General features: G+C 37.4%; 2 protein-coding genes across 3 annotated transcripts; one reads left to right on the top strand and one right to left on the bottom strand.

Moving 5' to 3' along the window:
• Window positions 1-1,644: 1,644 nt before the first annotated feature.
• On the bottom strand, window positions 1,645-20,875 carry LOC140948368 (uncharacterized). 2 transcript variants are annotated; one of them, XM_073397603.1, is made up of 17 exons: window positions 20,705-20,875; window positions 20,535-20,584; window positions 17,021-17,198; window positions 15,356-15,395; window positions 14,418-14,483; window positions 13,593-13,659; window positions 12,915-12,995; window positions 12,653-12,730; window positions 11,673-11,742; window positions 10,708-10,772; window positions 9,928-9,994; window positions 8,427-8,475; window positions 6,960-7,019; window positions 6,427-6,503; window positions 5,723-5,874; window positions 4,718-4,777; window positions 1,645-4,133 (listed from the first exon to the last, which is right to left on the bottom strand). In XM_073397603.1, the coding sequence occupies exons 1-17, from the start codon at window positions 20,807-20,809 to the stop codon at window positions 4,082-4,084; spliced, it is 1,317 nt and encodes a 438-aa protein (XP_073253704.1). In that variant the 5' UTR covers window positions 20,810-20,875; the 3' UTR covers window positions 1,645-4,081. The 2 variants fall into 2 exon arrangements, with proteins under 2 accessions (XP_073253704.1, XP_073253705.1); XM_073397604.1 differs by lacking the exon at window positions 12,653-12,730.
• A 292-nt stretch (window positions 20,876-21,167) lies between these two features.
• LOC140948184 (large ribosomal subunit protein uL6-like) lies at window positions 21,168-26,219 on the top strand. The gene is made up of 5 exons (XM_073397407.1): window positions 21,168-21,218; window positions 22,717-22,772; window positions 23,500-23,705; window positions 24,871-25,081; window positions 26,077-26,219. Exons 2-5 carry the CDS (start codon window positions 22,727-22,729, stop codon window positions 26,178-26,180), a joined length of 567 nt encoding a protein of 188 aa, XP_073253508.1. The 5' UTR covers window positions 21,168-21,218; window positions 22,717-22,726; the 3' UTR covers window positions 26,181-26,219.
• Window positions 26,220-27,909: the final 1,690 nt, after the last annotated feature.

The following is a 27,909-nucleotide window of genomic DNA, read 5'->3' as shown; positions in this document are numbered from 1 at the left end:
AAATTAAAGTGTGGAAAGTGAAAGTCATGCATCGCGTATCGTATCAGCAATAAAAATTTACGATACCTTGGAAAGATCCGCCCTAAAAATTCATCGGAGAGTGTTTGTTTCTTGTAGCTGTGCTAAAGGTTGTAATTTTGCGGGTTGTTAACATTTTGTTCTGAAACTTTCGTCGAGAAACTTTCCCCGTTGAAAGCGCTACGCAAATATGGCGATCGATGAGGACAACTACGTCGTGTAAGAAAACACGAGAGTCACCCGGCAGCTTCTCTTCGCTGATTGGCCAGAAAAAAAATTTTCTGGCCAATCAGAAGCGGGCAATGCAAACGCTTCTGGAACTGGTTCGGTAAGAGTAAGTGCCCAGGGGCTCGTCTCGATCTTACAGTAAACTTTCACCACGAACATTTGATCGACCCGACTAACTGCCCCTGGGTCTCCGAGGATGCTCCCTCCCTCACCTTCTTCCAGCTCCGCATGTTTGGTTGAGAGTTTATGTGGTAGAATGTGTTTCTTGCCTAAGGTAACAGATGCGGAGATCAAAATTAATATGGCCTGAATTTAAACCTGAACAAGCTGACTAATGCCATGTTCACACTACATATACTTGATAGCTTTTGTGCCGACACCAAAACCTATCAAGTACAGTACATACTGAGCAACAGCCTGGGGCGGCACAAGTCATTCACACTTGTATCAAACATGGTGCTGATGCGGTTGGGTTTGGTGCACTAATTTCCTGTCCTCACTCCTGAATAATTTTTTATGTACTTCCATCCCAGTGTGTTCCAGTCCTTGCCCCTACTTTTTTACTTTCACAACGTTCCAAACAGGTCAGGGGCGGATCCAGGATTTTTTTTAGGAGGGGGTGCGCTCGTCTCTTGCTCTACTTCAACACCAATAAACCACATAGTTTTTTTTTTTTGGCAGAATACCAGTTGTCTCAGAAAACCGTAGGTCATCTCAGGGGGGGGGGGGGGGGGGGGGGGCGCACCTTCTGCACCCTCCCTCTAGATCCGCCCCTGCAGGTGTTTACACTGCACCAAAGTATGGCACAAAACATACCTGATAGGTGATTCTCGACTTTCAAGATTGGCATGGCATAGCCTCCCATGCAGACGTGTTAACGCGTGACGAACCCCTAAGAACGTCTGCGTGGGAGGCTAGGCGTGGCACAGGCACAGCTTTACAACCCTTGCAGAAATGACACCAAAATTACCGTTCTTGTGAGTGAACAGAAGTCTTATTCTGTATCATTTCCATGGTGTAAACATAGCCTAATACTGATCAATGAACCACTTGCAACCTCATTGAGGCAATAGGAACTCCCTTCTTTCGGCAGAAATGAATGTTGTCATATTTTTACCTGTTATCCACCTGCCCAACTAAAAGACAGAGAAAATGAGCCCTTTGAGGGATTTTTAGTTTGCTGTTGTACTTCTTAATAGACCTACATGTGATTAACACAAGGGATCAATGGCAAATTAAAAATTTCTAAAAGTGCTCACTGCTTTCATCCAACTGGATGGCAAGAATAACAGGTAAGATAATGTTTTAAACAAAATACATTTTTCACAGTTTCTATGATGGGGTCTTTAGAAAGAATAAAACAACAAATTCATTTCACTGCAACTACATTTTCCCTTCATTCCAATTTTACTAATTTCTCTCTGTATATAAATGAATATACAAGTATTTTTTAAATTACCAGATACAGTGAAACCTCTTTTAAGCAGACACCTTGGGTTGCAAAATGTTTGTTAACAATTAACACTCAATGGTTACTCTGTACAGTGGTAAAGTTCCATTTTGTTAAGGAAGCTGTGCTGTACTTTGAGCAAGACTTTTAGGTGAACTTTGATCGCACTAAATTTCCCGAATTTGGGTCTTTGCGATTTTGGTGAAACTCTGTTCAGTGCAAGGCACTAATGCACACTATGTGTAACCGAGAGATTTTCACGAAAAAATGCCAGCAACAGCAGATTTTCGACTCAGACCTCAAAGGGGCGTGGAATTATAACCACGTGACATTTACTCCGATCGCCAAAAATTTTATGTTATATTGTAGATTGATCTATATGTTATCCATTCTATATGTTAGACTTACGATAAAAGTAAAAGTGGGGATACCAGAGAGCTTCAAAGTAGGATGGTACCCCCCCCCCCAAAAAAAAAAAAATGGCTCGAGTCACCTTAATAGAGGTTTCACTGTATAATCAAAACTACATTATTTTCTATGCATGAATTTAAGAGATAAGGCCAGATTTTCAACCTTGACATTTATGAGTCTGGACTCTTGCCAACTACAAAACCTGACATTTCCTCAGAAAAGCATGAATCAGCAATATATATATAAAATAATAAAAACCCTTCAAAAGAAAATGGTATTGCACATAAATATTAAAATCATCTGTATTATTTGTTTACATATTTCTTACACTCTTTTTAAACTATATTTTGTATACATTCAGTCAGTTCATCATGCAGTGAAAATATACTGTTTTTCGATACCCTCTGCATACAATTCTTTTTTATTCTGTAAAAATGCCTCTGACTTCTTTATGTAGTTTGTACTGTATACACCTGTGCACAGTAATTGCACATACATGCATAATATACCCCTAACTGCAATAACATTGTCATATGAAACCGCAAAAACAAAAAAGCCAAATAACTTGCAAATTATGTTTTGATATTTTGATAACTCTGAGAGCACTTTTGCAGAATGATGTAAGACATCAGTAGAGTTAGAGAAGGAAAACTGCCTGACCATATAAATTTTGAGCTTCATTCTTTAGCCAAACCAGATCTCTGAATGTAGTAAGCATGCTTAATTTAGTCCTATATTTAGCTTTTTCCGATTACTTTTTTTGCTTCGCAATGACAACATTAGTGCAAGTAGGTTTAATGTGTATATTATGCATCCTAAATGCAGGAAAAGGCTTAATTCCCTCATCCATTCATGGGAGCTAGCTTATTCTGCAGAACTGATAAAAAATATATATCAAAAGCACCTTTCCAACATTCAAATTCTGATTCTAATTCATCACCATTTCCAGCTGTGACCATAAATAATACCTGGCTCTCCATCTTATAATATAATGCAGCTTATCAATTCAAATGAACATTGTGACCAATCCAATATTTATATATTATAACTGACACCTCTTACTAGATGCCATTGGCATATCAGAAAAACTATTACTAACAATTTTGAACAATTTCCTTCAATAATAATAATTTCGGAAGTTAAGTAAGATCCTAAAGTAAACTAACACTATGTTAGAGATGTGACGAGTTGTACATGTATAGAGATCAGTCTGGAGTGGACCTTGGGGCTTAACCTGTTAAGTCCCATTATATCCACATACAAATTCTCCAAACTGATCTATATATTTCCTTAAAAAATGAGTTGAGAGAATTTGATAAAAGATCAAAGCAAAGCAGTAGGTGTTCATTTTATAAATTCTCAAAACCAAATCTCTTGACAATGTATGGATATCGTTAAGAGAAAATTGATCTTGGTCACTATTGCGACTTAAAGGGAACCTTGCGGAAATGAAGAAAAAAAAGTTTCAAAGTTTTCATTTAACAATGGGAGGAACCAAACTTTGTAACAAAGCATGAACATAGAAAAGTTTTGGAGAAATTGAAATTAATTTTTTTTCACCCAAGTTAACTAGGAAATTATTTCCTGGTGTTAAAATGATGCTTGCAATAGGTTATGTTTTGGAGTACAGCTCTGAGTCTGCACTAATAACAAACAGCCTTGAAAATCAATTTTTGAACAAGCACTAATATTGTTTTGCAATGAAATATTCACAAGCATGGATCAAACTCTATTGAAACTGAACTGGCAATTAAATATTTTGGAAAACTCAGAATAGCTACAGAGTAATTACCTTTGAACTCAACTAAATTGATTAAAATACAGAAATTCTTAAAAGGCTATTTTTTACATGTATATTACATCCCAGATGGGAATGAACCTTCTCCTTTCATACAATTGACACAAATTATAGAGTTATGCATTACTATTATTTAACGGTTTACTTCAGTTGGCAATCTCTAGGAAGGCTGTTGATTATGAGCCTGCTAGAAGTCTCAGGAGGGCATCCCTTGTTCCTATTACAGCTCTGCAACAGACGAACACAAGAAAGGCCATTACATCATGACTAAACATTAATATTTGAGTCAATAAGATCAGTTAGGAGTACGTCCTAGTGACCATGCATCCACAATAATAGAGAGTTTTTGCAGGCATTACGATGACTTAGTGCAGAAAATTCCAAAACGAAAAAATAGCATCTGCTGGAAAAAACATCATTGAGCACCCCGTCAAGGAGGCCATTACTATCAAACAAAGAAACTCCTTTCTAGATAGATACGAGGGAACAATGGACCTACTGGCAATTCGCAATCCTCTCTTAGCAATACAAAACAACTTTTCTGTTATGCAACGTACACTTAGTGTAGAAAATTCCAAAACAAAATAGCATCTGATGGAAATAACATCATCAAGCACTGCGTCAAGGAGGCCATTACTAGCAAACGAAGAAACCCCTTTCTAAACAGGTGCGAGGGAACAATGGACCTACTGGCAATTTGCAATCCTCTCTTAGCAACACAAAACCACTTTTCTGTTATGCAACATGACACCAGTGCTGTTAGTGATACAGTAATACTAGTGTTAAATGACAACAACATCACTGTTACTTACCCTACTAAACCAATAAATATGATAAATATGTCAATTAACAATTCCCATCTTGTGAGGTGCCTAAATGAAAAGAAAACAGACAGAGTTTCATAACTGAAGCAATATAATTTTTAACATTTACATGTATATTTCATGCATAGTGCATTTTAATCCAAAGTAATATCTTCAGTTTCAGTAAGTAGTATAATTTATTATAGAAGACAAAAAGATAGTACTTCATCAATAAATTAGTGGAATCAGTAAAGAAATTAAAACTTCTCTAGCACATGTAAGCTTTGCTACCATGGTTGTTGTAGATTGCTTAATTCTTAGTTGGGAAACAATACGTTATAATGCTGACGTCATGGTTGTTCTAAGGTTGAATAACACTTTCCATGGGATAAATCACTGTATATAATAATTGAGTGATTTCTTGTGTCCTGATTGGTTGAGAGCTATGGTCAATACAAGTACAGACCATGAAAATAATGTGATGGCGGTACAAATTCTCTTTTTGGATGCATGACTTTCCCAATGAGGTCAAAGAAAATGGACACAAAAAAAATGTCAACAGCAATGTTATTGAAAAAACAAATCACCAGCCATTATTCATGGTATATACTCTTAAAACGGCCATTGAAATGACATCAAAATGTTCAAAACTTTGCAGTGAAACCATTCACTTGCAGCTCTATAGTTGATAAGAGTACAGTCTGACCATGGAAAACTGTTGATGGTTTGTTAAATCATGTGGAAATGTACAGTATAAGCCTAAGGGAAGCCAACTGTGCTATATATCCACTGAAAAGAAATTTGTCCAGTGGATATTGATGTCCAGCCTTTAAACACCTGGCCCTGGTGGTTGCAATGTTGGATAGTATGAGCACTATCCACTGGATAAAATAATATTTGTCCAACAGATAGATCATTGTTGATCAGTGGATCCAGTAAATAGATTTTTCTACAGTGGCTAGCATTATCCATCTTTTGCCATTCTGCAGTTAGTGGAAGAAATTCTAAGCTCACCCTTCAAAAATACGAAGATGAAAAACTCCAGGTAATATAAATCCTAATAGAGTACAGCAACTGGATCCAAAGAACGCCATTAATGTGGAAAAGTTGGGAATACACAATACAACAATGCCTGTTAATACCACAATACAGGCTCGTAAAACACTCTGCAAAGAAAAACATTGTTGTCAGGTTGTGGTCAAAAGGCAAGAAAAATGTGATTAGAAATCAAAAAATAAAAATTTCAAGCCTTTTTCCTTGGAATTAATACTCATAATGGTGACATGCACTGTTGTCTGTCAGATGAAATCGGAGAATGTGGTCCATGATCCTTAAATATCTAATCATCAATTTAAATTTGATTTCCAAAATGCAGAAAAAAAATTCTAATTCCAATTGGTACATTCAGGAAAACATTGGTAGACAGAGAACCACTTTCACTCAAGTAGATGTTCTACCACTAAACAATTTTAAATCAAATTACATGTACTTGATATGTTGGGTTGGGTCATGAGTTACTGGCCCTATTTAAATTATAACCTGCCAAAGGTTTTACTTTTGTGAGGTTAAGAAAACAAGCTGGCCACATACAATCTGCAGAATCTGGTCCTGTCACCAGAAAAGGACAAAAAAAGGGGCAAAATTAGCGCTTCTAGCTACATGTGTTAGACACACTGACACAAAATAAATGATAAAGTTTTTTTGTCATAGATACTCACTCCTGGATAGTAACTGTTTCTTCCACCATCTGGAAGTAATTTCTTTTCCAATAATAGTGCAACTGGAAACATCATAACTGCAAAAAAAGTAATAAATAAATAAATAAATAAATATTAAATACCATATACTTCCAATAACATGTATAAGCCCAACTGTAAACAAAAAATGCATCGGGTTATAAGCCCCCCCGCCCCACCCCCCCCCCCCAGCTTGTTACGACATTTTGAAGCTTAATTAAGTGATCATAATTCAAAAAGTATTTTGATCAGCACTGTTATGTAGCTTGTTTTGAAACACTTTTTTTTTAAGCTCCCCCAAATACAAGCCCCCCAAAACTCCTTACAAAGTTGTTTAAGCCCAGGGCTTATAATCCGAAGTTTACAGTAATAATGAATTTTTTAAAAAAATGTAACTGCTTATTAAGTAAAAGAATTTCATGCAGGTACATAAGCACGGTACAAAATGATAGACTTGTTACCATGAAAGTATACTACTGGTACTACATTATTTATTTATTTTTATTATTACTTACTTGGATAAGTAAAAAATAATGAAAAACAAAGACATAACTGAACCACTGCAGGAAATGGCCCTGAAATAAAAAAAAAAAAATTCTTGAGAAAACAATGTCATCCAAGCAATATTATTAATATAACAAAGCAAATGAGGGACATATTCATCAGTCCAAATACTGTTTAACCCATTAAGTCCAAATAGTGACTAACATTAATTTTCTCCTAACAATATCCATACATTGTCAAGAGATTAGGTTATGAGAATTAATAAAAATGATCACCTAAGAGAAAATGCCTTGATCATTTATCAAATTCTGTTTTATTATACAATTTATATATGCTACATATTTTAATTGTATATACATTATTATTATAATTTCTTATTTGTAAATAATTTTAATTTTTGTGGCCCCAATCAGTTGCGAAAACTAAATACATTGACACATTAATAAAGCTTTTACTTACTTTACTTACTTAATAAAATCTATAGAGGTCAGTTTGGAGAATTTGTATGTGGATATTGGGACTTAACAGGTTAAACCGTGTAACGGACTGATGAACTTGTTGTCCTCAATGTTCCCTTGGTAACTAGCTGGTCAGTAAATGTGGTACAAATGTCATTTTGGAAGAAAAATAGCAGCAAGAAATTCATTGGGAACAAACAACCAAAGGAAATGTACAGATTGTAAGCTCTTCGACATTTGTTCTGTCCCTGGCCAGTATGTTACTTGCTCTGAGAATGACATCTCACGGTGCTTTCCATTTGTCATACTGAGCAGCCAAGCCTTTCCCGTCACAATGAGAATTTCACTTTAAATCAAAGCTATCCAGCCAGCTCAGTCAAATCCTGTAGTATGCATGAAGGAGATGGTTTTTCATCAAAAACTCTTGGAAAAATCCTATTTCATTCTCAAAATGACTGGTCTGGCTATGATCTGGCCGGCCAGTTCTGACTTTTGAAAAGCACCCTTAATACCCTATGATTAACCAGCTGCAAGGCCAGTACATTACAATGGAAGTTCCTTCATATAATGAACCTCTAATAACAAAGTCCTCTGTATAACAAATGATTTAATTTGTTTACTCCAGTAATAGTATACAATGTCATATCAAATAAAAGAACCTCGATATAACGAAACTTTGTTATAGTGAATCAATTTTGCCAGTCCCTTAGTCCTTCTTTATACATGTATCAAGGTTACAGTCCTGTATTAGGAAATATTGGTTCTAGAACCCAGAGAAAAATCATCAGAGCAGTGCTAGCAACCAGCAACAAACTCAACTTACACAACTATGAATGTAATGGCATCATGCTTAATAGAAGTTTGACTGTATTGTGACAACAAAAGGTGCCTACATGTATATATTACACAAGTCAAATTGATTCCACGTTAATTTTGGTCTAAGCTACGGTAGGTTGATTCTCAATTTCAATTGTCCCCTGAAATCAAATTTGACAGCTATTTCAATAGTTTCAGTCTTACCTTCAGGTAAGTTTAAAGTTATCATTTGTGCTGTAGTCTCTCCAAATGACTGAAAAATGAGAAAACAAGGGTTTTTATTGTACCTGTTAAAATTTTACTTTGTGTATTAAAAACCATAAACAAATCAGCTTATAATATAGCACTACAGTGGAAGCTTCTCATGACAAGCGCCAAGGGACTTGCAGAATTTGCTCACTGTCATGAGGTTTCGTTATATCGAGGTACTTTTCCATATATTTTACTATTACTAGAGTCAACAAAATTGCTCGTTATACCAATTAAGGACTTTGTTATTTGGAGGTTCGTTATATTGAGGTTCCACTGTAGTACCAGGATGGGTTCTAATAAAAACCCTTTAAGGGTTAACTAGTAAGTAATAAGGAAAAACAACCACAACAGCAACAACAATAATAAAAAATGCAAAAAAGACCAAACACAAAAACAAAAAGCTAACAAACAAACAAAGTATTAAAGTTTAAGCTCATAGCAACTTATCTAAGTCAAGGAAAGTGCACAAGTGTTTTTTTTATTATTCCCAAAATTGTTGATATGACCCATCAGATTTTCTCTGCAACCTAGTCTACAAGCAAGCTCTCCACAGCATTCTGGTGGCGGGGCGGGAAAAGGAAGGAGAGCTTGCAACTATGACTCTGGAATTTGAATATCTGCATCAAAAAAAAGTCGATGTGAAATCATTGTTTATTGGAGGAAATGACATTAGTAATGACATCATTACCCTTGGCGTGTGTTTTTCAATGTTTGTTTACATTCGTGCTTGTTTCCCCTTCACGCTGATTGGCGGAAATCTGACAGCTCAGTCGAAGGGGAGCCACAGGGAAATAGGAGGTGGAATTCAAATTCTAGAGACATTGTTGCAAGCTCTCCTTCCTTTTCCCACCGCACCGCCAGAGTGCCGCGGAGAGCTTGCTCACAGGCTATCCGCAGCCTAGCCTAGGACACCATCTTAAGGTGGGAGGAACAGTTAGAAAATGATTTGGATGACCGCGGGAGTGTAGCATACATCCCGAAAACCCTGCCCTATTTCAAACAAACTTGTAGCTTCCTCACCCTACTTAAACCCAAAATGGTTTAAATCCATATACCAATTTCAGACTATAAAGGGGGTGCAAAAACCACACCCTTTGCCACTGCACCTGGCAGGGAGCAAAGAAAAGCATTTTTACAGCTTGCCATTCGGGCAAGCTGAAGCTAGCATTTACTAGCCCAAACATCATTTCAACTAGCCCCAAAAGCTTTTTGATGAGCAGAATTGATTTCAAAGTGCTTCTTCAATTTGAACTTGATTTCCTCAAAAGAACTAGAATTCACTAGCCCGAAAGGAAATCCACTAGCCCCGGCTATCGGACATTACTTTCTTTACACGCTGACCTGGGGTGCTAGATTAAATTCATGAACACTCCAGCTAAAGTCAACATCAAAATTAACAATTTATTTTTATTACCATTATTGTTAATATTTTTAACACAAACTTTAAACTTACCAGATAACCACAGGCACCAAAACCAATGTACAATGTTGTGACTAGAAACAATGTGACTTTAAATACACTGAAAAGGATCAATATAATATGAAACAAACTTATTAAAATAAGTTAATTTTGTTATGGTCAGACTGAACAATAATTCATCAACATAATAATAACAATTTATTGAGATGTAATTATTAAATAATAAGTTGTTTTTTTAATAGTATTGACCTTACGCAACAAGAACGTCGACGTCCCAGACGTCAAAAATGGCAACCCAAAGTTGATATTTTCTCCCTTTCAGTGCTCTGACTCAACAAATTTCTACAGTGGAAGTTAATAAAAGGTATTCAGATCCATTGTGTGACACAGAAGTGTTCCATCAAGCAAGACATTGAACTTCTGGTTGCCACTCATGACGTCCCAGATGTTTAGCATTCTTGTTGCTTTAGCTCGCTATTAATTTAGACAAAAACCTCCCCACATGGACACTTAGTTGTAGCCCTAGTGACCCACAAACACTCCAGAGAAGAATGCTATAATACTGGCACATCAGGAAACAATGGTTTAAGCATGTAATTATTTTTTGTGCCTTTTCAGATAGATAATGACCTGACAAAATGGTTCAACTAGCTTCAAACAGTGTCTTTCAGCAATATCTCCAGGGACAAATGGTTTAATAGATGTGTCTGCTACATGTAAATATGGTACATTTGTTTTACAGAAAATACAGGATGGTGCTATGTCTGCATGATAGAGGACCTTCTGCAGAATCTTAGGTCAGAATGTACTTACGTTCTAAACTTGTCTTTTGAATTACTAGCACAGGAGGCTTCAAGTGACAAAATCAGCCCTGCACCCTAAAATGACACAACATTTGAACAATTAAGCTAAAAAGTAATGACATTCGTAAGTTGGATTTCAACAACAGTCTAGCACTTCACATTTGGAAGAAAAGGCCACCAAAACTTTATTGACATATTTTTACATATAATAATAATTGAGCTTAGATCAGTATTGTTACAGTAGCGGCCTGTACAGACAATCAGGAAAGAAGTATGACTGGGATTTCCTAGACTCAATAAAGAACTCTCCAATCCACTGTTGAGCACATTCAATCATAAAATAAATACAATACTGATTTTCAACCAAAAATGGAACCATAAGTGTATTGGTATTAAGCTGGCCACCAGAACTCAACCTTTGTTGTAAGATAGTAGCAATTTACACTAGTACTGTGCACAGTATAACTCATAAAATTAAAAACAAGAAAGATCCCAAAAACACAAGTTTGATAACATAAGCAAAAGGATCTTAGGAGAATGGATGACTGAGAAGGTTGACAGTGGACAAGGCAACAAAAACAACAGTCACTGTGCACAGTCCACCCTCTTTGATCTGGACAAACATAAAACAAGTACCACATCTATGCCAAAGAATGCGAGAGAAAAACAATTCACATCTTGGTCACTCCACTTAGCCAGTAAAAATTGCTACTCTTACATGAGTATGCTCAGGGCTTAAGAAATGCCCCTTCCAGTAGTCTTGGTCAAGTCAATTTTCTTGCTGGGCAAGTAACTTTTAAAGCCTACTTGAACAACCGGTAAGGTTCCAAGCAAGGTATCCTCCAACTAGATCATGAACTAAGACGACCAAGCAGTGGCCCCGGCCTGGGGCAGCAAAAAGTAAGAGTAGCTTGCCCAAAGCATGACTTGGAATTCACATTTTCTTTAGCCCTGAAGCTCTGTGGTGTTACCTACCTCATAACAATAAATTGCTACACCTAAAAAAAATGGCAAGCCACTAATTCTAGCAATCTGGGGATGAATTCTGAAAAAAAGAGAAAATTCGATATTACGTCATACTATTTCTTGGTCTGTCTGACGATAATGATCAGAAGTTTTTGAAATATCATTCAGTATCATCAACAGCCCTGGCTATCAATGTAGGACTCCACCCAACCAGATAACTATGTTTAAGCCACTCACTCCTAGCTACACCATAGAGAGTGTCACACTAACTCTTAAATTGTGCATGATCAATCATATCTTTAATACCATTGAAATGGAACCTCTTTGGTTGACCTCAAAAAGAAAATTTATTATTTGGAAATTTCTGTTTGGCCCTTACTAGGAGTGAAAGAGTTGGTGTAATAAATTATGACATATCTGCAGGGTGAAAACCATATACTTTACAGTCAAAGCAAGTCAAGCATACCCCCCAAGATTCTATTAATGAATTGATTATTTGAAAAATGAATCTGTTAGTTGTTCCCATAACTTGTATCAAATTCAAATCAGCATTCCTGCATGCATAATGAGCTGTGAATATTTTACAAGAACTCTCTCTGACATTTGCATCAAATTTAAGAAAACTGAGCTGGTGGAAATTTGGTAACTGCCTTGTGCGCGAATTCACGGCTCATTACTCGTGCAAGAATGCAGAGATAAATCTGAAATCTACAACTACCAACGGATTCATCTTTTAAATAATAAATTTATTAATGGAATCTTGGGGGGAACGCTTGACCTGGCTTGACGGTAATATTTCTTTTATTTGGTCATGGTTTTTCAACTGAATAGTGACTGATCCAGTGTATATGTTACAGGTCAAAATTATATTCAGGTTGAAATTTTTCAAACTAGGTTGATTCCCAATTTCCTTTGTCTCCAAGCCCTAATTCATGAACAATTGTTACGACTCGCATTATCCAAACTTTCAAAAACAAACAAGTACTTACTGAACTTTTTCAAAATGGGCAAAATCAAACCAGAAGACTACACAGTAGGCAAACACATTTGCGAAATCTGCAAAGAGGCTGGAAAAAAAATGATAAAGCACAAAATCCAAATCTAAACAAAACATTTGAGAAACAAATGTAAAATGACAGCAGGATGTTAATTAGGAATGAAAAATGTAATAATTAGAGATTAATTAATTTCTATAACTACAGACCAAAATCAAGTTCCAGATCATCTAGCTATGCTCACAAGAAAACAAACCTGAATATGGCTAATTTCTTCAGATGTCTAAAGTTGACTAGAATTGCAAGAGGTGGAAGTAGACTCATTAAGAACTGGTGTCTGAAAATAAAATAGAAGACCCAAAACAAATCAAATGCCTATATGTGGCCCCCTTAATATTTAAGCACATGTAATTTATCAATTGCTGTGGTATTCGTCACAAATCTAGATTTTCTTAACTTAGTGATTTGGCCAAATAGGGAAGTACAAAGACTGTTTTTGGTTGGAAATTTGTTATCTGAAGACATTTTGAGTTTTCCAAAGACAACAACAATATTCTCTGGGTGAAAGCTTTCGGTAAGGCCTTTTTCAGCTAGGCATACGGTACCTTTCAGCTGAAAAAACAAAAAAATAATTAGTAGCTGCAGATTTGGTCTGCCAATTCTTATGGTTTGACTGTGATACCCATAGCTGAGGTATCAACTCATTGTCACACAGTTTGGTCCCAAATCTCATGGTGAATGAGATAATGCTGATATTGCGAAATAGTTAGGTAGCGTGTAGGTATGAAGAAGCCATGGGAAATCTGTGTTGAAAGTGGCTGAATTTGTTACAATAACTGTTTTGAGGGAAATTGGTCCCAAGTGAGTACTAATATCAATAAATTTAACAGTTTTAAGGCATAAATATTCAAAACTGGAATGTTTGATCACATACCTGTTCATAATTGGAAACAAGTTATTCAGAGTATCAGAGATAAATATAAGGTAAGCACATGAAAAACCTGTTGACAAAATAATAGTGTAAGTCATGATATTTATCAATATACTTGTGCTCATCATTTGGCTTAAATATAATTTTATAACTGGCCCTCTACTTATCCTACTGTACGATTCTAAAGTAAGCTGCCAGTCTTTCGAGAATCTTGATTCTAAATTGAATTCTTGTTACTGGATTCATGTGAGGTTGAGATTAAAGACTCTCAAGAGAGAGGGAGAAAGAAAAAAACAACTCAAGAAAAAAAAAAACTCTCAAGGGAGAAAGCAACAAACATTGGCTTTCCTGATTTCCCCACTTATTTTGTTTTTCCCCCACTGATTTTGTATCAAGCAAATGGACCATGAACACAGCTTTCATTATTTTAATGGCACTTCCACACAATTATTACTGAGAAGTAAACCGTACCTCATGGCCTCAGTAGGATGTAGTATCATTACTATTCACGACACATTTATACGCCCAGTGGGTGAGGAGAAACAGTGTGATGTAAAGTTTCTTGTTTAAAGAAACAATGCAAACTGAACAATCATAGAACTTTTGATTTGAGCAAAAGAACACCACCACTTCACTTGAAATTGAAAAGAAAATTAAATTTATTCCTTGTGAAGTGAGGGCTGAAGGCCCTTGTGTATCGTAGGTTCACAGTTTTGCTGAAATTATGTGCGTTGCAGATGGAAAGTTGTCCGTGGATCACACAGGGAGGCAGAAACATGAAAGGGTTATTATTTTCTATAAAACAGAAAATAACTGAATTACATGTACCTATCTGTGAGATTACAATGCTCAAATCAACTATGGCTCTTCCAGAATTCCCTAAAGCATAATAACCTATTAAAAAATAAGAATAAAAAAATTAAAACACAATAAACGATAGCATGGCATTATTTCACTAACTCGCTGCCTTTTACATGTAAAAAGATCAACAAATTAAAGGAGCCTTGCATTGCTAAGAGGCCTCCATCCTTAACATGACTTAACATATAAATTAATGCGAGACTCTAACAACAAATTTAAATTCACATTTCTTTTTTAACAGACAGGGCTTGTAAAAAATCCCATCATCCAGGACAAGTAGATTTTCTGGCCAGATAACTTTTCATGTTCACTTGCTGTGACAAGTCATGTTAGCTTCTAAAGATATCATAAACATGGACAAGGATGGAATCCATGGCCCTCAGCAATAAAAAATTGAGTGCTGCTGGTCCAATTCAAGTTTTTTTTCACTCACTCAACCCCTTCATCCTGGTGGGGACATAAGGTTACAATCTCCAGTGTGCTATTACCTGTTACCCGAGCTTGCATGCCTTAATTACCCCGTTAGCTAAACCTGCAGGGGGCTTAAGTTCCTGTCAGGTCTCCACAAATTAGGCAGGTTACAGGGGAGAGGACAGACTAACAGCAGCACTGAATCCTCCAGGTTGGGGGTTAGGCGTGGGGCTAACATTAAACCTCACCCTGGAAATCAGCAACTTGTTACTGAAACAAGTTTTTTCAAGCTCTATTTTTTAAATTTATGATATCTCCCTAAAACAGACTCAACTACATTTGGTTCCTGCAGCTCTTCAACCATTTTCTAACTCCTTATGAAAAAAGACACCTAATCATGATAGACACTAAGTGTTGATTCCAATGATATCCTTCTTAGAGAGAACTGGATGTAAATACACAAGTACAAAAAATGCACGTGGAATAACACTTACCAAGATCACCATAGTCAATCTCATGATGGTGGCTCTGTATCTAAAAATGAAGAAAAATATGGTATGAAGCAACCTTTGCATCTATTGTATTACTAAATATAATTTATTACTAAATATAATTATTATCATTATCTACAAGTATTAATCATTTCATATTATCAGAGATGCTGTTTTGTTGATCACCTGTGTCTGTACTCTTATAGAAATTATTTTTTGCTATTTGTTCACTACAGAATTCACGCCATCAGTGTCATTTATACGCTGAATGCATCAGACCTGTTTCTGCAAGTGAGGACTGAGAGTCAGTGACCAGCTACTGTAAGAAACCACCAAATCTAGGAATTTTAAGGAGTTTACCAAAAGGAGTTTACCACTGTTTGCTTATTTTAAGCATTGGATGCATGTGAAATTTCCATCCAAGTGATTTCACATCAAAGAACTTTACAATGAATTATATACGAACCTTAGTTTACACTTTCACTGCCAGGATGGGGATACTTGGGTCAACTTAAGCAGAGTGCGCTAACTGCACAGAGCCACAACCTCATTTTAATTCTATTCTGTGGCCACTTTATTAGTCCCTTACAGTCTTTACAACTGTAAAAATATAAATGCTATTCCAACTCAGCCATTATGTGTTTATAAATCTACCTTCAGTTGTGAACCCTTTTAATTTTCAGTATTACAGTGCTGTTGAAAAGAGGTGACCTCATTCTAGCAATGATGTGACCTGTCAGAAACACATGACCTTATCATACATCCAGAAACCCATCCTGGGAAAGTTTGCTCTCCCCCAGCAAAGCTGACTTAGGGATTGATAGATACAGTTTTTTTTTGGTGGGTTAGTTTTTTAATCTATAGAAAAATGTTCAAACAGGGCTATCACTAAAATTTCAAGTTCACAAGTATATGCATAATTTATATATACTCACATAGTGTACCCTAGCCTATATAATTGCCAGGAATCTAGTCTATGGTGTATAAGCCCCCAGCTTCTATATAGGCTTCCTTGTCATTACCACTTTGAACATTTTGTCAAATTATTTATTTAGAATAGTGTCTATCATCTTAAATATATTATAAACTTCTTGTATATTGTTCATGTATTCTTATGCGGTTAAGGGAAAAATAAATGAATGAATGAATATATAGAAGGCAGGGAATTGCAAAGATAGCTAGGAGGTATTTTAGTTTTATTTTCCTTTTGTTTCTGATGAAAATAGCTAGGGTTGATAAGTGATTATAGTAGCTGTGGGTAATCCCTCGTCCCCTGGCCATTAATGACAGCCCTGACCCTGAATTTCCATGGTCCCACGCAATAATTCAATATTGTTTGTTAACTGTGAATGTTTGAACCCAGGAGTCATTTCGTCAGTGAGTTAAGCTGTAATGTTATTGACAGACAACCAATAACATTGCAACTAAATTGGGCAATCAGGTCACTAACCAGAGTTTAATAGTATCAACTGACGTGATACAACTCACTTTGACTATGTAGATGTCTACCGCACAGGTCATTGCAACATCAGTCACTGTCAATAACAGTCCTATTCAGGACTACTGTATGTTCACCAAGACAATCATACTCAATCTACTAATTGCTTGTTAAATAAAGGAATGTGCCAGTACTTGATGAACCAGCTTTGTAGCGATTGTATTTGTTACCTCTTCTTTTATTTTATCCATTGAAACTGTATCTCCATTTTCAACTGTCATTAGCAACTCCTTCTCCTCTAATGCAACACTTCCTTCACTGGAAATCACTGAGCCATTCTGAAGATGGTCAAGCTTCTTCCAAGTAATCTTGTTTTTGCAATCAATGATCAGCAACATTGCTTTCACACTAAAAGTATTAAATTCATATGACACTGTGACAATAATATTTATTATAACATTTCAGGACCATCCACTTAAGAAATATAATTCAGACCTGTATGTGCAGGTTAATTGGTTAATATCAGTTTCACTCAAATACTTTAATTGTCAAAGTGATTCCATTACTATATTCAACTTGTTTAGACTTCAATCACAGACGCTCCCAAAAATTATTGGGTATATCTGTGACTAAAATACAATCAAATACTACAAATAATATTATACGTATTGGCCAAACAGCCAGCTGTATCAGGGCTCGACGTTGCGACCTGTGAGGTCGCCAATGCGACCAGCTTTTACTCAGTGGCGACTAAATTTTCACACCTGGTCGCCAACCTGGTCCCCAAGATAGGTGACTTTCTTCTTTGGGAAAACGTACACTAATGATAATCTGTTATCCTTTACAATACTAACGGATAACTAACGGTTTTTCTGATGCTCTAACGTTTTGCTACCCTGGCTTCAGGGGTCCGTTCTCAAAATACCTAATATGAAACAAACCGTGCTTATGGTTTATAAGTCATTTTTTCTCCTCGGCGCTTCGCGCGTCGTTGACGCGGCTTCGCCACCCACCATTAGTATCGATAAGAAAGAAATATTATCTGGAACCCAGGGCAACGTTTTGCCCAAACACTCTAATGGTTTGTTCAAACCCTCTAACGATTTGTCTAAACGCTTTCACGATTTCTTCTAACACGCTAACAGATTGTTCTTGTGATATAAAAGTTGGTCCGTCTAACGTTTGACTATTACTTGAAAGAGGATTGTGACAATCACTAGTGATGAATTCGACGGAAGTCTTGTCGACTGTCGGGCAAATTGATCGCAATTCTCAACAGGTCGTCCCGTGTTTCTCCGGGAATGACTTTTGGCGCATCGATTAAAAACAATTTCTTTATGACGAACATGTATCTTGATTGCGGACTCGATAGCAGATTACGAACGGCGCCTATTTCTCGAGCTTCTGGTAAACACCTTTATGCAAATTTCTGTTGAGCGTGACGACCCAAATAAAAGCTCTGCGGTATTTTATTGACTTCTATTTAAGTACCGTTGAAGCCATGCTGTTTGTCGAACAGACTTCTCGCGAAATCAACTTCTTTTCCCGTAAACATTAGCGAAGTTTCCGCTTTTTGGAGACTTAATTCGATCACTTGCTAGGCAACAAAGTAGATCAAGTTTCACCGATGTTCATTTCTGAACGTGCAAATACATGGCACGCAAACCAAATGCTTGCAGATTTTGTTCTTTAATAACCCAAAGAAGTTTTTTGTGATTCCTAAAGTTTGTTTATCTAAATGTGTATTCCATCACCTGAACCTTAAGCTTGAATAACTGTTTGAGGAAATTTACTCTTGAGTGCGGGCACCGGCTGGTAATTGAAAGCAGTTTGAAAGAAAGTTCAAAAGGAATTCTAAAGCATTCTTTTTCTGTTAAGGCTAAGTAAAAGATGCTAAGTTTATTGTATTCCATTAATTCTTAAATATAATTTTTAGCGACTAGAATACTTGTTCTGGCGACCAAAAATGAAAACTTGGGGGCCGGCTGGCCCCAAGATTTTTTTCTGAAAGTCGAGCACTGTGTATACTTTAGAACCTCTCATAGCTGAATACCCAAAATGCAGAGACTTTGTGTTAGCTTACATGAAGTGGCTGTTTACAAGAATGGCATCACAGGAGATCTCTTCTGAGAAGAGTTCTGCAAGTTACAATATCAAGGCTGTGCTCTAGCAGAGCCCAGTGGCCTGTGGCGCCTAACTTTTGTTCTCGGGCGACTAGAAAATCGTTGCTTTTCCATAGAAATCATACGCTGGGCACACTGGATTTCACGAATTCAGAGCACTGGGCTCCCTTCAATTTTTCTTAGAGCACAGCCTTGAATGTGTGTAGTTTCTTTGTATAATCTTAGCAACACAGTGCATAGGGCGAATATAGAGCTAAAACCATGCATGAAGTCTGTCAAGTGATTACTTACAAGAGGTTGAAAACAATGGAAAATTATTACACTGACAACTTCGAAAAGTGGTTTTGGTTGCTTAAAGGAGGTCGTTCCAAGTATAAGGCTTAGACTTGAAAAATTTTGTTATGTTGGAGGATATACATAACAGGTGGTCCCTTATATATATAGGAGGTGGTCACTTACAGTCTCACCAGGTCAACCACACAGCTGTGGATTTGACTGATGAATTTACTATTTGCAAATAACATCCATTAGTCATTGCCGCTACTTCAAATTCAAATCTCACAAAGCCAACTGAACTGATCTGATTCCTGAGTGAGCGATCCACTCAAGATAGCCTTTACTCAGTATAATTATTTCAATATCAAATATATAAACTCATTGTTGGGACATTTCTGAGGCCCTCTTAGGGGGTTAAGTATTTCCCTAGTCTAAATTTGAAAAGCAGCCTTTTCACATACTGAAGAAGACGCAATGTCGCGGTTGGTATTTACCATTGTATTTGTGGTTTTACTTGTCACTACTGTAGTTTTCAACCAACTTCATGTTAAAACTGTGAAAGGTTTGTACCCAGGAGTCATTTCAAAAGTAGGTTGAGTTTGATCCTCCGGGTGAACGTAGTCCTGAATAGGACTGTTGTTGTTGACAGTGACTGACGTTTCAAGAACCTGTGCGGTAGTCATCTTCAGAGTCAAAGGAGATGACTACCACACAGGTTCTTGAAACGTCAGTCACTGTCAACAACAACAGTCCTATTCAGGACTACGTTCACCTGGACGATCAAACTCAGCCTTCTTTTCCAACTTCATGTTGTTTGCCAGCAATTCATTTATCTTATGTTGCTATTTCAAAGCTATGTTGTTACTTGTAAGAATTAAACCATAACAGTGCCTCATTTCAATTTCATTACACTTTTTTTTCTCCACAAATCAGCTTACATGATTTTCCTATGGGGCTGATCTGTCCCATCTGTCCCAAAGATAACTTTAAAATAGGACTAATGATGTTTAATTACAAGTGCTCTATAAATGTAAGGAATATGTAACAAAATCAAATAATTTAAATAAGGAGAACTACAAAATTGGGCAAAACAATCAATGTGGATTAAACAAACAACCTTAACATCTGTATAGACTTTAAACAAATGAGTCAAATACTGATTTATAAGGGTCAAGGGAAGAGAATGACCCTACTAGATATTCGCTGCTATGGCTACGAAATTTGTTCATCAAAAACGTTTCTCCGAGCCATGGAAGCAATCTATGAAACTAGGTCACATATATATACTAACTAATCATATCTGACCGAAACATAAGCTTTAAATTTTGAGACATACAAGTCTTACCTCAGTGTACCAATTATCGCCATAATGACACTTCCCTCGATAGCCCCCGCCTGGAAAATAAAAAGGAGCAGTGGACATTCAGTTGACCACAAAAGTTCATTCTTTAAATATGTGTTCGTGGCAACTCGCGCCAGAACCTGGTCGCATACAAACGCTGTGTTTTACCTTACCTCTTTGAAAGCATGTGGCATTCCCAAAATCCCAGCACCGATGAACGAAATAAAAATGTTGGCGAAGATCTTAATGGAACTTCTGGCTCCATCATCGTGATACATTCTCCGAAAAATGACATTTAATGTTCTCTAACTTTAAACGATCCCACGAACTACACAGCCCGCCGTAGAATGTTGTGTTTGACAGAGAGACTGGGTTCCTTTTCTCATATCCCCACAAGGGAGGGGTAAGTTTGAATTGACTTGCTTGTTGTGACGGTTCGGTGGAAGTTTAGTCAAAGTCTTCTTATATTCCTTCCCATATTTCAGTTTTTGTTTTTGTATCACATTATTACTATTTTGAGTGAAATTAACTTGGCAATACTAATTAAAAAAAATAAATCCCGCCCGGTCAATTTGCCCTAGTATGACACAACGGGGTCTCAGAGAGGAGGACAATTGACACATGGCCTGGCTACCAAACAATTTTCACTCTTCCTGCTCTTTCTCTTTCCTTCCATCTTCAGAGAAGGTGAGAATGTAGTTCAGTATCCGCGATTATTTTCTTCTTTCCAGCGTCATCCATCATCATTTATTACATATCTGATACATAAATAAATACCTTTTTATTAAACTAGTCTGTACACTTGTTTTCCCTTTGACAATTTGTATTAAATCTTCCTCTTGTTGTCCGTGTTTGGAATAGAACCTTGCCTCAAACGATGTCTAAAATTGGGCTAAACGCTTCTTCACATAATAAAGTTGATTTGTACAAATCAAAATATACACGTTAGCCACTGTTATTGCTTTCTGTGGTATCGTAGAGAAAGACCTGAGCTGCATTACAAAGCCGAAGTTGTATTTTGTATTTTTTTTAAATTTTATCTCCGTAGCTTACGCTTATCTTATATGTATGTATCGTAGTCGCAGATATTTTAGGTAACTCGCTAATGGCATGGCAGTATAGTAAGAACATGGACAAAGCAAGAAACAGAGGATATCAATTTTTTTTCATTGTCTGTGAAAATGATTTCACTGGCTCTCAACTTAATTGTGTTTATTTCTTCTCAACTACGGTCTTACTACGGTCTTCAATTCGCCCTTTGAAGACCGTGTATCATGACCAGGGCTGTCAACCCCCTACGTCTTTAAATAGTGAGAACTGATAGGAAAGGGATGATAGATGACGACATGAAACAGGGCACATGACGTCATTTCTACAAAGAATACTCGTTGACTCCCATCATCACGAATTTGTGATGACACAAAACACCCAGAAAAGATGTTGATGGCATTGTAACATTTGACCTGCCTCGCTTACTTCCCACCAATCACATTATTATATTACAATGGCATACCAGAGTTTATGAGGAAATGTTCGATCTTAACATTAAAATACCTTAAACAATGCAAAAAGGTTGAAATTTTATCGTCAGAAAGTCGAGTCTATAGAAGAAATGGCAAACTTCAGCGATTATCCAGGAGATATTCGTACTATATGCTAATCTGGAGACCAGGAGATATTGTTCAAAATCTGGAGTCTCCTGGATTATCCAGGAGAGTTGCCAGCACTGCATGACTGTAGCACAATTCGGATTCAGACATCAAATTTAATACTATAATCTGTAAATATATTAGCTGTTGTTGAAAACAAAGCATTGAACTTTAAAAATGTCATATGACTTGAGTTTGGCATGGCAGTAACGTTAACATGGCATTTGAAACCAAGTTTGACTACTACCATTTCACAAGGCAAAGCATAGTACAACTCGGTTTCAAATGTCATGCTACTGCCATGCAAAGGTCAAATTTAATTCCATCAGTTGAGTTTGCCATAGCAGTAGCACAGAGTTTGAAACAAGCCTTAGTGTGAACCAGGCTTAGATTTGACTTAGTGCCCGGAGATCAAGTAACCCCAATGTAATGAATGGTTTGTACAATACCTTAGAAATTGTTACATTTAGTTTTCATAGTTTTTTTTATTAATTTTTAAGTAGACACAAACAAACTTTTCACTTTTGTATTTTCAGATCTGTAGCCATGAAGACCATTCTGGCAAGTCAGACTGTTTCAATACCTGAAAATGGTATGATAAGAGAGTACTTGTTTTGGTGTCTTTTTAAACTGATGTATCTGTCTCTGGTAACAATCATTTTATATTGCTTCCTTAACCCATTTGCCCCTGAACTGCCCAAAACTGTACTGTTGGTGTGAATCCACTTTTGTGCAGCTTGTGACATTGTCAGTTTTAATGGTCAAGACAACCTTGTCATCTAACTTGTGCAGGGGTTGGGGAAGAGGTCTCTCAAAGCATGCCAGAATGAACACTATGAAAAAGGGGAAAAAACATGTAGACCCAAAAGGTCTGATGAAAATTTGGTTTGACTACCCACCACAGTCTGCACTTCATTCCATCTAATCCTAGATCCTTAAAAGCTTTCCCATAAAATATTTTCTCCATGGAAATGGAGCCTAGTTAACGTCCAGCTAAAGAAACAAACTGGGCCAGAAAAGCTAGTGAAAAAAGGGAAGAGAGAAAGAGAAAGGTAAAGCTGATACAGCTGTGTGCCGTATCGCTTTTAAACCCAAAACTATCGGGAAGAAATGGAACCCAAATTTCCATTTGGAATATTCCGTCCAGAAAAACAGGACTACCTTTTTGGATGTTCCATTTCTCCCAGAAATTTTCCGCTGGAATGACCCCAAAAGTCATGTTCCATTATTTTGCTTCCCAACTGGATTTTCCGGAAACTTTTTCTAGATTTTAAAAACCCAAGTGTTGCTCATGTTAATTATGTTATTTGCATGTACAGTAAGTATCAAGCTGAATGGCCGTGAAGTAACAGTCAAAGGGCCTCGTGGCACTCTTGTCAGAAACTTCAGACACCTGAAGTTAGAGCTGACACTTATTGGTAAGAAGAAGGTACGAGTCGATGTTTGGTTTGCAAGCCGTAAAGAGTTGGCTTGTGTCAAGACCATCTGCACTCATATTGAGAATATGATCAAGGGAGTCATATATGTAAGTTCAATTCATCTCAACTCTAAACCAATTATTTTCTATTTAAAAAAGTGCCTATTTTGGTGAAAATGTATAATTTATAGAAACAGTGGTTTCACATGTGTATACATGGTTTAGTTGCATGTAATTGCCATCTCATTGATCACAAAATAACTATTGTTAGGGTCAAATGATGGACTAGTAATGTAACTTCTGGGCATGTGCCATCTTAACTGGTTTGTGTGTGGTACTGTAAAATTCTTAAAATAAGCCCTAGGGCTTATATTTTTCAAAGCCCCTTTTTGAGGGGCTTATTTTTGGAGGGGCTTATGTTCGGAGGGGCTTCTCTATGGAGGGAAATTTACGTTTCAAAATCAGTTGGGCTAGCCTTATAGTTGGAAGGAAATTTACCGCTTTTGCTTTGTTTTACTTTGTATTTGAGGGCAATTTCAGTACAAGTACAAGTCCCTGGGGGGCTTATATTTGAAGGGGCTATTTAATGGAGGTTGGTTTGTGTTACGAGTTTGGAGGGCTTATATTTGGAGGGCCTACTAGGGCCCCTATTTTTCTAGCCTGCAAACAGGCTCTCTGTTTGGGGAAAGGGTGAAAAAATCACGAGTAGAGGGAAGAGAAAGGGGGAGAGCCTGATCACGGGTTACTATTTTTTAGGAGAAAGGACCCTGTGGGCTCACTTAATTTTTTAGCTCATTACTTTTATCCAAAGACTTTACTCCATTTGATTTGCTAAAGATTGGCATGCCACTACCTTTTTATCTTAATGTCTATTCAAATTGAGAAGTGCATTTCATGAAATTTGATGTGGTGGTGAGCTGGACTCTTGGGTTCAAACCCTGGCCTAACCACCATGAACTAGGGTTGTTAAAAACTGGTAAGAGCATGTTGGTTGTCCTGAAGGTCATATAATTATATCAGTTCAGATGATTGCATCAATCCTTTGGCAATGATGTTAAGCCATTGGCTTTTCCTCCTTCACCCTTCCTTTATCAGTGGGAATCCACACAACTGTTCAAGAAAAGTATGGGAAGTTTCCCTGGCAGTGTTGGCTTTTCAAGAAGCAATCTGAGATAGGTGCCTAGATTTCAGATTTGGAATCTGAATATGGACTGATTAAGAGGACTGTGAATTAAATTGTCCTCTCGTTTCTGACGGGTTTAAACATGTTTAGGGTTTCAGATACAAAATGAAGGCAGTGTACGCCCACTTCCCCATCAACATTGCTGTCTCAGAAAACGGTACCCTGGTAGAGGTACGTAACTTCTTGGGTGAGAAATATGTGAGACGAGTGAGGATGAGACCTGGAGTGACTTGTGCCAACTCAACTGTGAAAGATGAAATTGTCTTGGAAGGCAATGACATTGAGCTGGTTTCAAATTCAGGTAGGTAACTAACTTGCACATTAATCACCATGCTACCCTTCCCATGAAAGAAAGTTTTTCATATCTTTTTTACTTGTTTCCTTCATATTGGTGATCAGTTTGCAGGCAAATCCTGCACCTTCCATGTTCAATTTTAAGTTTTTTCCGACCTTGCTGGACATATGCTCTTTCAATAAGGAATATTATCCTTCAATGCAATTTTTTTCCTTTTCATTGGCCAACAGCCCACCACTTGACCTGCAGATAACTGCCTACAAATAATTGTCTGCTTATGTGCAATGTCGTCCAACCGTGGCTGCAAATAATGTTACGAAATATTCGCAAAGCAGCATGTATATTAATCCTTTGTTGTCTAACCAACATCCCTATAACAAAATCTCGCTTGAGTCTAAGTAACACAGAAATCCTATGTGCGGAACTTGTAAAATTCTAACTTTTCTTGGCTTTTGTTTATAACTCTTATGATTGGTCGCAATCCTTTTACAGAAAAAAAAAACACCTTTAAAAATGGAGTTTCAATACATTTTATTTCGTAAACTGCCTTTTTGTAGGTTTATGCATTCTCTGTGTGAAACGCCATAACAAAAGAAATGGCTTCCAGTCTTACCCGGATCATTACTTAAAAAACAAACGCGGATAATAGGCCCTTTGCGGTTAGCCATTCAAGTGGTACAAAACCGCCACGCTGGAGAGCAAAAGTCGCACTGGGACAAGACAAACACAGAAAATTACCATTTGAAATTATGTATGTCTTTTGTTTGTCTTGTCCCAGGGCGACTTTTGCTCTCCAGCGTGGCGGTTTTGTACCACGTGAATGGCTAGCTGCAAAGGGCCTATTATTTGCAGCCCTGGTCTGCCCCCCAGGGCTTTCTTGTTCGTCTTGTTAACTTTTCTTGATTTTGTTCGTCCGTGGTTGGATTTCATTAGATGTCATTTACCATTTTGATACTGAAAATTATTTGCAACTCAGAATTTCTTGTTGTCATTATTTGCAGCGGCTTTGATCAAGCAATCGACCACAGTCAAGAACAAAGATATCCGTATGTTCTTAGACGGTGTCTATGTGTCTGAAAAAACAACTGTTGTGCCCATGGATTAAATGTGAACATGTAATAAAGAGCTGAGCCCCCTTGGCGAAGTGTGTCATTTGTGAACTTTCTTGTTCTGTCTGGTTTTCCAGGCTGACATACGTCGGCATTTTAGCCTCTCCCCCTTCAGACGTTCATTTTTGGCATTAGAGAAATTAAGATTCACGTTTACCGTAGCCTGCATAGCAGGCGCTTGGAAGTAGTGGGCGAAAGAGAGAACGGGAGCGCGCGAGGGAGACACGCTTTCACAGGGCTCCCTCTCCCCTCGCGTATGTCCTCGCGCACCCGTGTTTTCTTGTGCCAGCTACTTCCAAGCGCCTGCTACGCAGCCTACGTTTACCGTAAACGGCAAACGTCAGACTCAAGTTGAGAATTTCTCAGAATAGAAAATAAGCAGATAAAAAGTCCCGAACGATTCCTATGGATAAAACTGGCATAAAACTACTTATTTTTGTGTATAAGCTTTAAAGAGTAAACGGAAAATAAGGGGTAAACTTGGTCACGTGTTACAAATTCACGTCTGCCGTTTAGCGTAAACGTGAATCTTAATCTCTCTAATAGGGAGACGAGGACGTCTCGAACCAGAGTCGTTTTGGCGGAAAAACGTGATAGCCGTCGTCGTATTACTACGAATTCTATCGAGAATTTCGTAGAGACGGAAAAAAGTTATCAAATGTTAGAAATTTGATCCTTGTGCCATCGGGAGCGGGCTTAACCTCTGTCCATGATGATGATAACCGTGTAAAGTGTTTTTGTAGAAAAAAGTACAATGTCCCCTATGCAAAGTTCTTATAGGCGTGAAAGTCGAAAGGTCCATGAGGCGGGAAACCTCTGCGAAAGGTACGATAAAACAGGCGATGAAAACGTGCAGCTTTGATGCAAAACGAGTTTAAAAGCGATGTTGCGCGTTTTACAACCCACTTTCAAACCTGTCTTGCAACGATTCATGTTGCTGCAAGTTGCGTGAATACTGGCTTCTAATTGGATAAAATTACTCGGGAGTCACCCTATATATGGAAGTTAACGTCACTTGCCGCAAAACAAGTTTGCCCTGGGCCGCTAAAACGCGCATGATTTTGTAGCAACAAGAACTGATTTTCTGAAAAAAAAACTTTTAGCCCCCCTCCCCTCGCCGCCATTAGTCGTCACGAAGAAGTGATAGACTATGTTTATCAATCACGACCATAAAATTTCTTTTGGACTGATCCGGGATTGTTTATTCACGGGTTGGAAGTTAGGATTTGTTTTTGATCCTCAGCTGAATGAACTCCAACTTCTTTCTTATGGAGAGCTGATACCATCTTCGCTGAATTAAATAAGCGCTATTAAGCCCCCCTAAACGTGTTTGAAATAAATAGCCCCCGGGGGTTAACAGAGGATTTACGGTAAACGAAGATTCGCTCGAACAGTTCACAAACTCTGTATTTTATCTGTAGGGAGCTTAAGCAACGAGAACGGCAAAAAAGCACTAGGATTAATAAGCCAAACAACAACTTTAATTTTTGCACCTGCATCACGCGTTTTGGAAAAATTTCTTTGCCGTGTTGCACGACTACAGGACAAAGTTGATTTTAATGTATTAATGTATTTTTAATGTATTATATTTTACTTGCGCCATTTTTACCGCGGTCTTTGACTCTTGTTCCTCGATCGTTCTTTGCTCCTAAACTGCAAAGAAACGCTTGCTACGCAGGCTAAGGACCCGAGTCCTGAAAACCACCTTTAGGTGATTGGAGGCCC

The sequence above is a fragment of the Porites lutea genome, chromosome 9, assembly GCF_958299795.1.
Source record: "Porites lutea chromosome 9, jaPorLute2.1, whole genome shotgun sequence".
NCBI lineage: Eukaryota > Metazoa > Cnidaria > Anthozoa > Scleractinia > Poritidae > Porites > Porites lutea.
The sequence above is the reverse complement of the archived record's forward strand: the minus strand, read 5'-3'. Positions and strand labels throughout refer to the sequence as shown.